The sequence below is a fragment of the Akebia trifoliata genome, chromosome 3 (assembly GCF_017979445.1).
Source record: "Akebia trifoliata isolate Shusen 1 chromosome 3, ASM1797944v1, whole genome shotgun sequence".
Lineage (NCBI taxonomy): Eukaryota > Viridiplantae > Streptophyta > Magnoliopsida > Ranunculales > Lardizabalaceae > Akebia > Akebia trifoliata.
Window position 1 is genome coordinate 26,793,855 of NC_141377.1, and position 14,446 is coordinate 26,808,300.

Consider the following 14,446-nt stretch of genomic DNA (forward strand, 5'->3'; position numbering starts at 1 on the left):
TGAATTTGCAAGTAATGATGAGGGTAGGTTAGAAAATGGTACGGGTTGAGATGGGGGTAAATGATTTTTTAGAGATGATGTGGGTAGGTTAAGGAATGGTATGGGTTGAGATGGGGGTAGATGATTTTTTAGAGAAATGTGATGGGGGGAGGTAGTTGACTAGGGGAGGTGAGTTGGGGTGATGACATGTGTCTCACTTTGATCATCTTGGGTGATTGGTTGATGTGGATAATGGATTGTTAGTAATTGTTTGTAGATTATAGATGTGAGTTTGAATTGTTGTGGGCTTTAAGATGTGTTAGGCTTAGGTTTTTGGAAAGTTGTAGGTTATTTGAGATTGGGTAGGATATATTTTAGGACGAGCTTAATGAGTTGGTGATTTTTAGGATTTGAGTTATATGGAATTATGTTTAGGTTAGGTTGGATAATGTGAGAAAAGAATTTTTTGTGAGTTAAGGGTTCGTGAGCCTTAAGTGGGTTGAAGTATTTACAATCACGATGGTGAAGCGGTGAAAGGTAGGGAACATGGGGGTACATTAAGTTTTTTTCTAAATTCATTAATCTTTTTAGGGATCTTAGGAATCATCGGATTAATCGAAATGCCATGTTTTGACAAATTGGGCTTGTCTAGGCCCGTTGGTAAACTTTATTACAAATCTGATGTTTTTGGGCACTTTTCAAGTGGGGGCCCATTCAAATTGGAGTGTCTACAGCGGTGATACAAACTTTTTTGGGATCTCTTCAGATAAGATCTCAGTTGTAAAGAGTAATCTCTGAATTCCCCTAACGGCCTGTGCAGTTACCAGGCCTATATCCATGTTCTTCACTGTCTCTTTCTCTTTTTAGATTATATCTCTAACATCTTCTCGGGTCAAACCCATCATGGGCTCAACTCGAGTTGTTGTGACAATCGCGACTTCAGTATCTTCCTTCTCAGTTGGGTCTCGCGATCGAGAATTGCCTTATGCGTTTGAAACGTGATCATCTCAAATAGGAGGTGGGATATCTTGTTTTTCTTTTTGTTGGTTCTCCATGCGCCGATTCAGTTCTCAGTTCTATGTGACTAAGTCATCCATTTTTCTTTGCATATCTTCTTGTTGATTTCTCATCTCTTCTAACAGAGTCAAGAGATTAACCATCACATTAAGCGCAATAGGTAGATGAACGTTTATCCCAGTTAATCTTGTGGCTCTCACCATTGTTTCAACAAAAATCAATATATATCAGAGTTCTCTTGGACGACGCTAAATTTGTAGAGGTGGAATCTGGTGATGCCTCGATCAATTATTCTCTACTGAACTAAAGTAGCTCCCTTGTTCCTCCTATAAGCATCGGTGTGGTACTTGCCAATAATCCTCCGACGCTTAAGTTAGAGTTGTAGAGAAAATGATAGTCAATAAGTAGAAAGTTCGAACTCTCTTTCCTTCATTGATTCTTTATTTATATATCCTTCATTCGAATAAGGGTTTCTCCCTTAATTGGAATTTGATTATGGTGAATCCCCTGATTCTAAGGATCCTAAACGGAATATAAGTCCCTAAGATTGAGTCAAAGATTTTTGATAGATCTCTTCCGAGATCTTAGACCTCAATATGGCGCATTCCGAAATTATGCAGATGTTTGAATCAGGCCTGCCCTCCCAAGCAGACTAGGTTTCCATTCGTGCTGCCCTGCCTTATCCGCCAGGTTAGACGCTGCTACTTTGGTTTACCTTGCTGTTGGGCAAGACTAGATTTACTAGCTCACTCAAGGTACTATTTAATCGGTTTGGACACGTGTACGGTCTAAATAATGTACTATTATTATCCTCTACAATTTCAAGGTTTCTGCAATCTTTATAGTTATTGAAAAAAAAAAAAAACCGTATGTAATTTAATTTATGAATTATAGTAAAATTTAGTGCAACAAAATGACAATCCTACCCCGAGACAGGACACCATCTATCGGCTCTCAATAGAAAACTCGAGCACATTTTTACTAAACTGCGCACTAGATTTTCATCAACAAATATCAAACGCCCGCCATTAGCCCCGTCGATTATCTTTAAATGGTCTTTGACTTGAGATGGGAAGCACAAGTGCTCTAATCTCTCACTTACACCTCAGCAATTACTGCTTTGGTCGTCTAAATTGGAGCTCAAATCAACCAACTTCTCTACAAATCAACAGAAGAAGAGCAGCGTTTCGACTTTCAGACCGACTCGGCCGTAAGAATCTGGGCCGAGTCGTTTGCTTTGCTCTCGAAGATGTGAAAGAGCAGCAGCAGATACAGGTGGATGGTGTTGGTTCAATTCTTGAAGAAAAGCCAAGTAAGGTTTCTGCAAAAGAAATAGAGAGACTCTTTTCATTTCGTTTAGGTGGATTTGCTTTTATGGGTTTTTCTTTTTATTTATTTTATAGAAATGGGCTCTCTTTTAATTTCTCATTAGTTCTCTGAAAATTCTCACGAGTTATATTGGATAAATATACAGAAACCCTACTATACATTTGTTAAGTTCTTGTTGTTTAGTTAAGTTTCAGATAATTTCTTTACATGTGCTGTTATTTTTATTTGATTTTTGTTCTTCTATCAGTTCTCTTAAATTATGAGTTGCCCTTGATGCTGTGAGATGTGGGATCATGGTTTCAAAACTCGGTTTGATGTCTCGTCTCGTTTGTGGATGAGACCGAGTTGTCTTGGACAATTCAACTCTTCTCGGAAGAGATAAACCATTTAACTCGTTTTACAATAATTTATTCATATATATTTGAGTGAATTTTTTTTATTTGTTAATAAAATAATCTAGATTAGAAGTCGTTTAGTCATTAAATAATATTTTATTTATATAATAAATATGTAAATTCTAAAAAAATTAATCATTTTAATCAAAATATGCAAAGTCCAGATTGACAAGGCCGAGATTTTCAAAATACTATCCAAGTCATCTCGTTCATCTCGCAAGATAATGTGAGGTCCAAGATGCCATGTGAATCCGTCTCGTTGCTGAACGATACCAAGATGACTAGCCTGAGTCATCTCGGTCTTGGACGAGATTTAAAACCATGTGTGGCATACAATTATATTTTTCGGCGATTTACTTCCATTCATACATAAATTAATGTGAATTAAGTGTTAGAACATGAGATATAGAGATATATTATGAGACATGTAGTTTTTACTATTTTAATTTCCAAAACCTATTTTTGGATCAGTGATCACTTCAAACTTCTCGGATATATGGAGGATCACACCAACATAAAATTTGTAGACTGATGATCATCTCGTGCTTCTCGGATATGTTATGGATGACATTAGCATAAACTTCGTGGTCGAGCTTCTCAGATATATTAAAGATCACATCGTCATAGAACAACTCCCAACTTAAACTTCTCGAATGAAGTTGATCAACTAAATTTCTAGGGGGTTCCAGTTAACTACAATTTTCTACTTTTCGAGGGAGTTGGGTGATGCTAATTATCATCTGAGCCATAATTTGTGGGAAACCGGGCTTAGTCCCATAGCTCGGTTGGTTTGACACATTGCAAGGCAACCTTGAGGTCGTGGGTTCAAGTCCAACATACCCATCAAAAAAAATAATTCATGGGAGACCGGCAAATAATGTTTGGTCGGATGGTAAGATTCTGACTCCAATTTCTAATTTTTGGTTGTAAAATCAAATTATGGAAAATGATTTCCAAATTTCATAATCGTTTTTGGCTACAATGTTTATTGTAATTTATTTCTAATATAGAATTATAATCTTGCTTAGATGACCATGCTTCTATAGTTGTAATACTAAACATTATATATCTAAGCGTAGAAACAACATTTTAGCTAAATATGCTTGAAACAAATTCCAATAACGTAAGAAACAGGTCGTGTCCCGTTTACGATTTTAGCATATTCTTGAACATGATTATGGAAGAAATTTTGTTATAATACAAACTAAACATGACATCGGATTCTAGATGTGAGTAAGAATTGGATTCTAGAATCTGAACCAAATGTGCCCAAGACTTTGCAAGGAAAATTGGGTGCCGACTGAGTAGCTCTGCTTTTCAAACTTTAAGGAGGAGTTTCGTGACAGTGGTTCTTAGGTCATCATTTGACCACAACTCCGCAAGTAGAATCAGATGATAACTCTCATAAGGCAGAAAAATCTCATTCTTGGAAAGTCAAGATGGATTTGCACTTGATGGTATGTGGGCCATATTGCTTAATTGGATGCGTCAAGGATTGTGGCCATTTTGATGCAATTATGTTGGTTGACTCTCCAACAATAATGAAGTAATGCGACCCTCCTAGGCATAAAAATCAAGAAGGGTGTTGATCACATGGTGATGATAAAAAAAGAATCTTCTTTTTCATCCTTGGTTGAATCATAAAGATGAAGATTAGGGAGTTCCGATGTGTTGAGATTTTGCCTTGGTCTTCGGTAGGTTTGGAATTTGAAGCCTAAGACTTGGTTCAAGGCTTGAGTTAGAGCCAAGGTTTTGTTCTAGGAGAATTGGGTATTGAGCTTGGGTTGGGTCATTAATTGGTCTAGTACTGGATATTGTTCTTGGATTATTTTGGCGGCCAACCTCAATATTTGCTATGGTCTCGAGTTGAACCAAATATGTGTCTTCATCATGGTCTGATGTGATTGGAGATGGTAGCCCTTGGTCTTGGGTCTCAGCTACGAATCCAAGGTGGAGTTTGGACATGTACTTTGCTTCTGGATTAGACTATAGGCCACAATTGATCTACTATGGATCTCCTTTTTTCTCCTATAATTTTTTTACTTTGGATCTTTTTGGGTCCAAAAAGGTTTCAAGTTTGTAAGATAAGCTCTCGAGCCTCAACTACGTGCCCTAGGTGGTTAAAAGTGTTGGACCTTGGCCTAGCCCACAATCGAGTAGGGTTTCTAGCTTAGCCCTTACTAGTCATTTGCCATTTTGTATTTCTTCTCATTGTTTTAGTAAGAGGAGGAGGAGGAGGAGGAGGAGGAGGAGGAGGAGGAGGAGGAGGAGGGGGGGGGGGGGGTTGTATTTCTTAAAAAGTTCTATGGCTAGAACTGAAAATCCTCCTACTCGTAAGAGGAGGGTTAGCATTATTAAGCATTGGGCACACATAGGCGTATCATGTTTGGTTCAACTCCTTGGCAGAGAGTGGATAAGCTTGCTCCTGTACGACACAAATGTGGCATTTTGGCAGACCGGCTAGGGTTCTGGGCATGATGGGGCTATAAGACTAGCATGGCATGTTAGTTTAATATGGAGATATGCATAAAGTAATCTTGAGATAGCGTAGAGATCCACATGTGAAATGGAGTTTGGCCCAATCCTTTCACATAATAGGTGGTGTTGAATGATGCAATTATTCAGCTAAGCATGGCAGCAACAATGGTGTTTTGGCCATTATTAGGCAACAATGCTATTGACATGCTGATTTCAAGACATTGGGTGATAAATTGCTGGATTTTTTTACCATGTTGACCAAAGATTTGTATTTGAAATCCTTGAAGAAGAGGCCCTTGAAAACCTTAGACAGTTTGCACCAAAAGAAGATGAGCCTTAAAATATATCTTTTCAGTTGTTTTCCATTTTTCAATTTTGGGGATTATACCTCAGCATTTTCTCTTACAAGGCATCCAGAATTTACATTAGTTCTCTGATATTGGTTCTATTATATAAAATCTGTGTGACCTAGTACATTCATGGTAAGGTTCTCTCGTATTTATATGTGCTTTGTTAACTCCACGGCCACTTGGATTCTGAAACCACAGTACTGGTACAGTGTTACCTATTTTACCTATGTGTTTCTCAATGACTTGTTAATAGTTTTCTTCCTTGTGCCTAGCTCTCTACACTGGTGGAGAAATGCTTATCTTATTAACAACTTTGGAGCTATCTAATGTTTAACAATGTTTTTCTTAATGGTTTATTAAAGACAGGTAGTTGTACATTTTTCAGTAAGGTTCTGATCTCTTGTTTTAATGGAACTGTAGATGGGGCAGAAAACTCGAACGATGAAAATATAGAAAATGTCAGCCAAGATAGAGGAGATAGTTCCCTTTATAATTTTTTCTATCCTAGTAAAGAGCTCCTCCCAGATGACAAAGAAATGAGTATATTTGATCATCTTGAAGAGTTGCGTCAGAGATTATTCGTGTCAGTTTTGGCAATAGCAGCAGCTATCTTAGGATGCTTTGCATTTTCTAAAGAATTGATAATGATCCTTGAAGCTCCTGTTGGATCACAGGGAGTTCGCTTTCTTCAACTAGCTCCTGGAGAGTTTTTCTTTACAACTTTGAAGGTAATATAAAATGAGATTTAAATCTTATTTATGAGATCAATTTTTTTGTTGCTTTCATATCCCTTTTATCCGTCATTTTTTAAAACTATTAATAAAGGGTAGCGTTCAGTCGCCAACGCTTAGGAAACCAACATGAAGCCAACGTTTTGTCCTATATGGGTTAGAAGTTTCGGATTGGGCTGATTTTTTGCGCAGATGATCTCTATCGTGAGGAGATCATCCTCACAAAAAATCAGCCCATTCCGAAACTTCGAACCCCATCAAAAGTAGTTTTCAAGTTGAAGAATTATGGACCATCGATTTTTACCGTTAATTTGTAGACTACTTTTGATGGGGTTAGAAGTTTCAAATTGGGCAGGTTTTTTGTGGGGGTGATCTCCTCACCGTAGAGATCATTCTCACAAAAAATCAGCCCATTCCGAAACTTCTAACCCATATAGGACAAAGCGTTGGCTGCCGACTGCGACCTATTAAGAAAAGGTATTTCTACTCATTCCCAATGCTATAGTAATTGAAATGGCTTGAAACATTCCGTTTGGTGGTTATTGGAAGCAACAGATCTTGTTTGCTTTCTCCTGGAAACTTGTATTACTACTTTTTGGGGGCACAACTGGTTGAACAACCAGTTTTCAAATGAATCACAATAATCAAGGATGACTTTACATTTTCTTCCCTTTTTCAAGAATATCCCTCCATCTTTATTGCCTTTCCTCTTCTACCCCCTTTTCCAAGAATACCCCTTCAACTCTATATATTGCCTATCCTCTTCCCACCCTTTTTCAATAATACCCCTACTACTTTATTATCTTTCTTCTTCTAACTTTTAACCCCAAAGAGGATGCCCATGCCTGTAAACACAGGCAAACTCTAGGGTATTTATGGGACACAATTTTATGGTGGTTTTTCAATATATGTATATTTGTTCTAGTATTGATATTTTTTCTTTCTGTTTTCTGTATTGAAAAGTCACCTAACTTGGTTGTAGGTGGTGTGAATTTCTTTTACCTAAATATTTCTGTTAGAAGATTAGGGTTAAAGAGAGGAGGAAAGCAGAGAAGAGAATGAGTTGGTCACTTGCAATAGGGGTTGGCCTCTCTTTTATATTAAAAACATGTGGTTGGTCGTGTGGATTTAAGTATTGGGCTCACACGACATTAAATAAGAACCCTAACACTTCCCTTCAAGCTGGAACATTCAAATCTGACATACCCAACTTGGTAGAAAAAGTAATAAAGGAACTCCTAGACAATGGTTTTGAGAAAACATCTCCCAGCTGATTTTCTGATTTGATATAGGGAGTATATATCTTCTTAGCCTTCACCATATCACAAATAAAGTGGCAATCAATCTCAATGTGCTTGGTTATCTTGTGGAATACTGGATTACTAGCTATATAACTAGTAACTTGATTGTCAAAATACATAGGCATAGGAGTAGGAACATCAATCCCCATCTCCTTTAGAAGACTCTGAACCCAAAGCATCTCACATGTAGTATGTGCCATTGCCCTGTATTCTACTTCAACATTAGAACGAGGTACAACTAGTTGTTTTTTACTACACAACTCACCAAATTTCCTCCCACAAAAGTACAATACCCAGAAGTAGATCTATGATCAGTCCGGTTATCTGTCCAATTAGCATTGGAGAAGTTAGTAATGGATATAAGAGGTGAAGGTCTGCATAATAATCATTTACCCGGTGAGTCCTTTATATACCTAAGTATCCTAAACACAATATCCTAATGAGTCTGTCGCGGAAAAAGCATAAGTTGGTTAACTACTCTCACAACGAAGGTAATATCTGGGCGAGTGACAATCAGGTAGATTAGTTTGAGAACTAACCTACAGTAACGCACTCCATCAGGATAAATCTTCCCTTGCTCAGCATCAAGCTTAGTAGTGGGATCCATTAACTGGTTTAGAACCCAAGTATTTGTCTTAGATAACAAATATATACCATACTTTATCTGAGACAGACTAATACCTTCTTTGGAGCGAGCTACTTCAATACCTAAGAAATAGCGAAGAAGACCCGAGTCTTTAGTATGAAACTGTTTGGCTAGATAGTCTTCAAATTAGAGATACCGCTAGGATCACTTCCAGTGAGAATTATATCATCCACATAAACTATCAACACAATAATTCCACGAGAAGAGTGCCTCACAAACACTGAATGATCAGAAGTAGACCTAGGAAATCCCTAGGCAAGAACAACTGAGCTAAATTTATGAAACCAAGCTCTAGGCCACCGTTTCAACCCATAGCTTGCCTTCTGTAGGCGACACACTTGTCCAGTCTTACTAGAGGCAACATATCCAGGTGGTTATTCCATATATACTCCGCCTGTAAGTCTCCATGTAGAAAAGCAATTTTAATATCAACTGAAACAAGGGCCAAGTATAACATATTGTAATAGAAATAAGAACTCTAATAGAATTTAAGCGAGCCATTGGAGAAAAAAGTCTCACTATAATTGACCCCATAAATCTGTGTGTAACCTTTGGCTACAAGGCGTGTCTTCAACCTCTCAACAGATCCATCAGGAAGATACTTGATTGTATACACTCATCTACACCCCCACAACCTGCTTTCCTAGTGGAAGAGGAGATAGATCCCAAGTATGATGATGACGAAGGGTTGCAATCTCCTTATCCATAGCTAGTTTCCATCCAGAGGAGGATAATACCTGCGTATAGGAAATAACAACAGAAATAGCAAATTGGTGAAATGAAGGTAACATCCGATGAAAAGACACAAAATTAGCAATTGGGTGTTTAGTGCAAGATCTAGTACCTTTCCTTAAAGCAATAGGAGGATCACTAGAGGTAGAAGTAGATGCTGGTAGATGTGGAGGAACCTCAAGTGAAGCTGATGAAGGATCTGGGGCTGACAGAGAAGATGAAGGTGCTCAGAAATGAGTGCGTTGATATTCTTAAAAAGGTACAGTGGAAGGGTCACTTGCAGGAAGAATTGGAAGCACAAGAGAGGAGGAAATTGTAGGAGGCAGCTCCCCCTGACAATAAGACATAAGATTCAAGTCAAATGAGGCACAAACAGAAGAAAAATAAGGTGTAGACTCAAAGAATGTCACATTAGCACTTACATAGTTGTATTAAGTGACAGGACAATAACACTTATACCATTTTTATGTACGAGAGTAGTCCAAAAAGACACATTTGATGGATCTTGGGAAAAGTTTATCCAACTCAGGTTCAAATGAGTGAACAAAGCAAACACAACCAAAAACTCTAGGAACAACAACAAAAGGATGAACTTGATGATAAATTAGAGATAAAGGTGATTGATCATTTAAAACAGATGATGGCATGCGATTAATAAGATGATAAGCTATGAGGACATCACCCCAATAAGGTTAAGGTACATGCATCTGAAACGTAATGATCCGAGCAACATCAAGTAAATGACGATGTTTTCGCTTAGCAACACCATTCTGTTGAGAAATATGAACATAACTGGTCTGATGAATAATGTCATTATCTGAACAAAAAGATTGAATAGAAGATTGCCTGTATTCTGAGGCATTATCATAACGGATAATTTTCACAAATTTGTCCAATTGGACTGAAATTTCTTTATAAAAAGTAAGCAAAACACGAGGTAATTTAGTGCGATTTTTTAATAAGAAGAGTCATGTCATACGAGAATTATCATCCACAAACACCATAAAGTAATGAAAATCAGATAAACTTTTTATTCTTGACGGACCCTAAATATCTGTATGAATTATTCTAAAAAGACTACAATGACGACTTTCAGTATGACTAGGAAAAGAACTACGGTGATGCTTTCTCAATTGGCAAACCTCACATTCTAAAATTGACATTGAACTCAATTTAGGAATAACACGATGTAAATTATACAAAGACACATGACCCAACCGATAATGCCACAGGCGCATCACGCATTAAATAGTATAATCCATCTTTCTTATGCCCCAAACCAATCATCTTCCTCTTCTTGAGATCCTGAAAGACGCAATAAAAAGGGAAGAAGGTTACGGAGCACTGCAATGATTTTGTAAGCTGACTAATAGAAAGTAGATTAAAAGGAAGACCAGAGATCAAAAGAGTATAAGAGAAGAGATAAGTGTGGAACAATATCACCTTTCCCAACTACATTGTGAGTGGACCTATCGACTAGTACAATGTGAGAATTACGAAAATAGAAATTAGAAAAGAGACAAGATATACCAGACATGTGGGCACAAGCTCCTAAATCAATGACCCAAGATGAGAGAGACTTGGCAGCCATAAATCTGGGATTACCTGAACTAGTTATGGGTGGATTAGGTCTTGTAGTCAAGGTAGTCAACTTCTGAAGAATCTCTCCCAACAGTGTGGTAAGATCGGAAAATACAGTTTTAGGTGTAGTCTGAGAAGTGGAATCAATGAAACTTTGAGGAAGTTCTTCTTGATCTTGATTTGCCCAAGTAGGTTTACCCCATTTATCCCAACAAAATTGCTCAATGTGACCAGTGTATCATAATAGATACACTTCAAATCACCACCATGACCTCCTCTACCAACACCCTTAGAAATCCCCTAATTAGCCATTCAGGGAGGAATAAACTGAAAACCCACATGGAGAAAAAAATTTCAAAAAAAAAAAAAAAAGAGTATCTCTTGGGATATTCTATGATATGCGACTTGGGTTGAGAGGCCAACGAAATAACAATTGGAATACAATTGCAAAACTCAAAAACACCCGGAAAAAAATTGAGATTTGGGAAAAATTTCAAATTATTGATCGAGAAGTTAAAAAAAAAAGAGAATTTTGTGTGCAGAAAACACTATTCACGCAGAAAGCATTGTTCACAAGCACTATTCACCTTTAAAAAAAAAAAAAAAAAATCTGAATTTTGAGACTTCAAAATTGTCCACCAATTCCTCAATCATTCACAAATACCTTAAACAAACACAAAAAAAAAGTCCTAGATAAACATTTAGGAGTAAACAAACAAACCTCAAACACCTAATCCCCGTTTTGGAACCAAGGCCTTAGGGTTAGAAGTACTGGATTGAAAAGGGAAAAGAAAGGGATTAAGAAAAGGGAAGCAAATAAGAGAAATCAAGCAGATCTAATGGTAGAAGTGCTCTGATACCATGTTAGAAGATTAGTGTTAAAGAGAGGAGGAAAATATATATGAGAATGAATCGGTCATTCCCATTGGGTTTGGCCTCTCTTTTATATTAAAAACATGTGGTTGGTCGTGTGGGCTTAAGTATTGGGCCCACACGACATTAAATAAGAACTCGTAACAATTTCTTTTTCTGTAACTTATTAAAATGAGATGAGAATCGATTCTCATTAACCTCTTTCCCAAACATCATTTCTGGATGCATTTAGTTGAAGGACTTCTCTCCTTTGTGTGGTTCCTTTGAGCACATATAAAAGAAAATGGATCACTTCTATACCCATCCAATGTTTAGACCTGTCCACACACATGGAACTACTTACCCCAACTGGTAAAGTATTTCACAACTTGCACACAGTACGAAATTGTTGCCTTGAATTCCATTGCAGTTCATAAAATATTCAGGCAATTGTAATACTTTGTAAACCTTTCCTTATGGAGGTTGGGGATATTCAGGTTTTAAGTTCACTTTTCAATCATGTTAATGTTAAATGTGAAAAATTGGAGGCTGTTGTTGTTCCTCCTTTCGATTGTTTTTGAATTTAATAGATTGAAGGATACCACTATATGAATAATTATGATGGAAATCTCTATGCTTCTCGCAAAAATAAAAATAAAAATTAAGACCAATACATATCTTAATGGTGTGGTGCAGGTATCCGGATATTGTGGGCTTCTCCTTGGGAGTCCCGTGATTGTCTATGAGATCATAGCCTTTGTTATCCCAGGTCTTACAAAGGCGGAGAGAAGATTCCTTGGGCCCATTGTTTTAGGGTCCTCGGTGCTTTTCTATGCTGGTCTTGCCTTCTCCTACTTGGTTCTCACTCCGGCAGCCTTGAATTTCTTTGTGAGCTATGCAGAAGGGGCGGTGGAGTCTTTGTGGTCCATCGATCAGTACTTTGAGTTTGTACTAGTGCTAATGTTCAGCACTGGCTTGTCTTTCCAGGTACGGATTGCACAGAAAAGATGTCTATTTTTTTCAGTTCTTCATGGGCATATCTTTTACTTACCAAGTAGAGATTCTCTCAAGTGTTTACTGTGTGTTAGATCTCAGTTAACTTTTGGTTACTGATTTGGATGTCATATTTTCTGCCAAAAATTTCTTCTGGAAAAATAAAAAATAAAAATTGAAAACTGGTTATTGAATTCATTATTCCAAACAGTGTTTTAAAGTACTTGAGGCGTTTTGGGTTCTTGAGGCAAGGCGTAAGCCTCAATTAATTTTAAAAATAAAACCTAAAAAATATATAAACATTATAATAAATTCAGAAAAAATAAAAAAATAAGTAAACAACGTTCAAGCATCAAATAAAAATTAAACATTAAAAATGTAGGGAAGTAGCTATGTAATATAGAATCAAACACAAAAACAAGAGAGAAATATGAGTTTTTGAAAAAAATAGGTAAAAAGTTCAAGAATGTACATTTAAAATCACATAGCTTAAAACCTTAGAAAATCCTTGATTTATTGGTTCTATTTGATCACAATCTTCGTAAGAAAGTTGTAGGAACCGTCGGATTAGAATTCGGATAAGTATTAGAGCCCCTTGGAAGAGATCGTGGTGTAGGGAGATTTTAGGGTTTCAAAGAGAGATCTTGATAATCTAAGTTTAGAAGATAAAAGATACTTCTATTTAGTAGGATTATGTACATAAGAGACATTGGGGGGAGGGGGGCATTTGTGTAAAATAAAGGAAGAAAATAAAATAAAAATTGAATTTTTTGACCCACGATATTGAGTTCTGCCGAACCTATTGAGGTGTGAGGCATGAGGCGCACGCCTCTTACCTCTAAGGCGTAAGTCTTACTAATGTTTGATGAGGCTTAAGCCTCAAGGCATGAAGCCTACGCCTCGCCTTGAGGTGTAGGTTTTTTGGCGAGGCGTACGTTTTTTAGAACATTGATTCCAAATATTGAGGTCAGAAACATGAATCATTTTTCTCCATTTAACTCCATCTAGAGATATAACTTCTGTCAAAGGCACGTGATTTCAAATCTTTTCTTACTTCGTTCTCGGCTTTCTTCTTTGAACTTGCACAGACTCCTTGGTTGTCATTAGCTTTTGTTGTATTTGTCTAAGCCATCTAAATTGACTTTCCTTTATTTTATTTTCAATAGAGATTATTCCTAGAGTTCCATGAATGTACTCATTTCTAGTTTTGACTTCTACCCATTTATCGTTTTTCAGGCTATTCCTAGATTTCCAAGATTCAACTTCATAAAGCATAACTGGTCTTATTATTGTCGTTTGGAATTTTTTCTTTAGTTAGATTGGTATAGGTCATATAATAAACTAAAAGAGCTGCCTACACTATTTCTATAGGTCATATCCTCTCCACTAGCTATCTTTGCATAGCTGAAACTAAATAACGAAAGTAGTCACTTTTGAGGTATTTCTAGCCCATCAATCATAACTAGTGTTTCAACCCTACGAGTGTCATTTACTACCTTTAATGTTCCACATCTACTTGAAACAAACATCATTAATTGGATGGATGATTTTCTCTCTACAGGTTCCAGTTATACAGCTTCTATTGGGACAAGTTGGTTTAGTTTCAGGAGATCAAATGCTGTCGATTTGGAGATATGTTGTGGTAGGTGCAGTTGTGGCTGCTGCTGTTCTCACACCATCGACTGATCCTCTAACTCAGATGTTGTTAGCAGGGCCTCTCTTGGGTCTCTACTTGGGTGGTGCATGGATGGTAAAGTTATCCGGGCGTTAATTGGGTTTCGAACCATCACGTCATCGTCATATATTTTTCTTCTCATCGATCACTCCCACAAAATAATGAAACATGCCATGTAATTCCCCGCAAGTATGCGCCATAGAAAACAGAAACAGATAATAAAATATCATATTCTGTTAGAGCTGCTGAACCTGTTGTAAGGAGTTTCTTCCCTTGTCACGTTCAAATTGTAATAAATATCATGTCGTTTGTAATATATTCATTTTTATCTATGTTTGTAAATTAAATACTTATATCTGGTGTTTTGATTCACATAAAGATGAATAA

At 37.0% G+C, this 14,446-nt stretch overlaps 1 protein-coding gene across 1 annotated transcript; it reads left to right on the plus strand.

The window, feature by feature from the left end:
• The first annotated feature begins 1,971 nt into the window (after nt 1–1,971).
• Nucleotides 1,972–14,381, plus strand: LOC147406232 (sec-independent protein translocase protein TATC, chloroplastic-like). Its single transcript, XM_086434201.1, has 4 exons — nt 1,972–2,308; nt 5,969–6,276; nt 12,088–12,378; nt 13,946–14,381. Exons 1-4 carry the CDS (start codon nt 2,065–2,067, stop codon nt 14,153–14,155), a joined length of 1,053 nt encoding a protein of 350 aa, XP_086290327.1. The 5' UTR covers nt 1,972–2,064; the 3' UTR covers nt 14,156–14,381.
• Nucleotides 14,382–14,446: the final 65 nt, after the last annotated feature.

What these genes read in the sequence shown, in the direction of transcription:
- LOC147406232 (XM_086434201.1), top strand. Translation starts at nt 2,065, where the DNA reads ATGGGAAGCACAAGTGCTCTAATCTCTCACTTACACCTCAGCAATTAC. An exon ending in TTTTCTTTACAACTTTGAAG is followed by an intron (nt 6,277 to 12,087) that starts GTAATATAAAAT and finishes GGTGTGGTGCAG; the next exon opens with GTATCCGGATATTGTGGGCT. An exon ending in GCACTGGCTTGTCTTTCCAG is followed by an intron (nt 12,379 to 13,945) that starts GTACGGATTGCA and finishes TTCTCTCTACAG; the next exon opens with GTTCCAGTTATACAGCTTCT.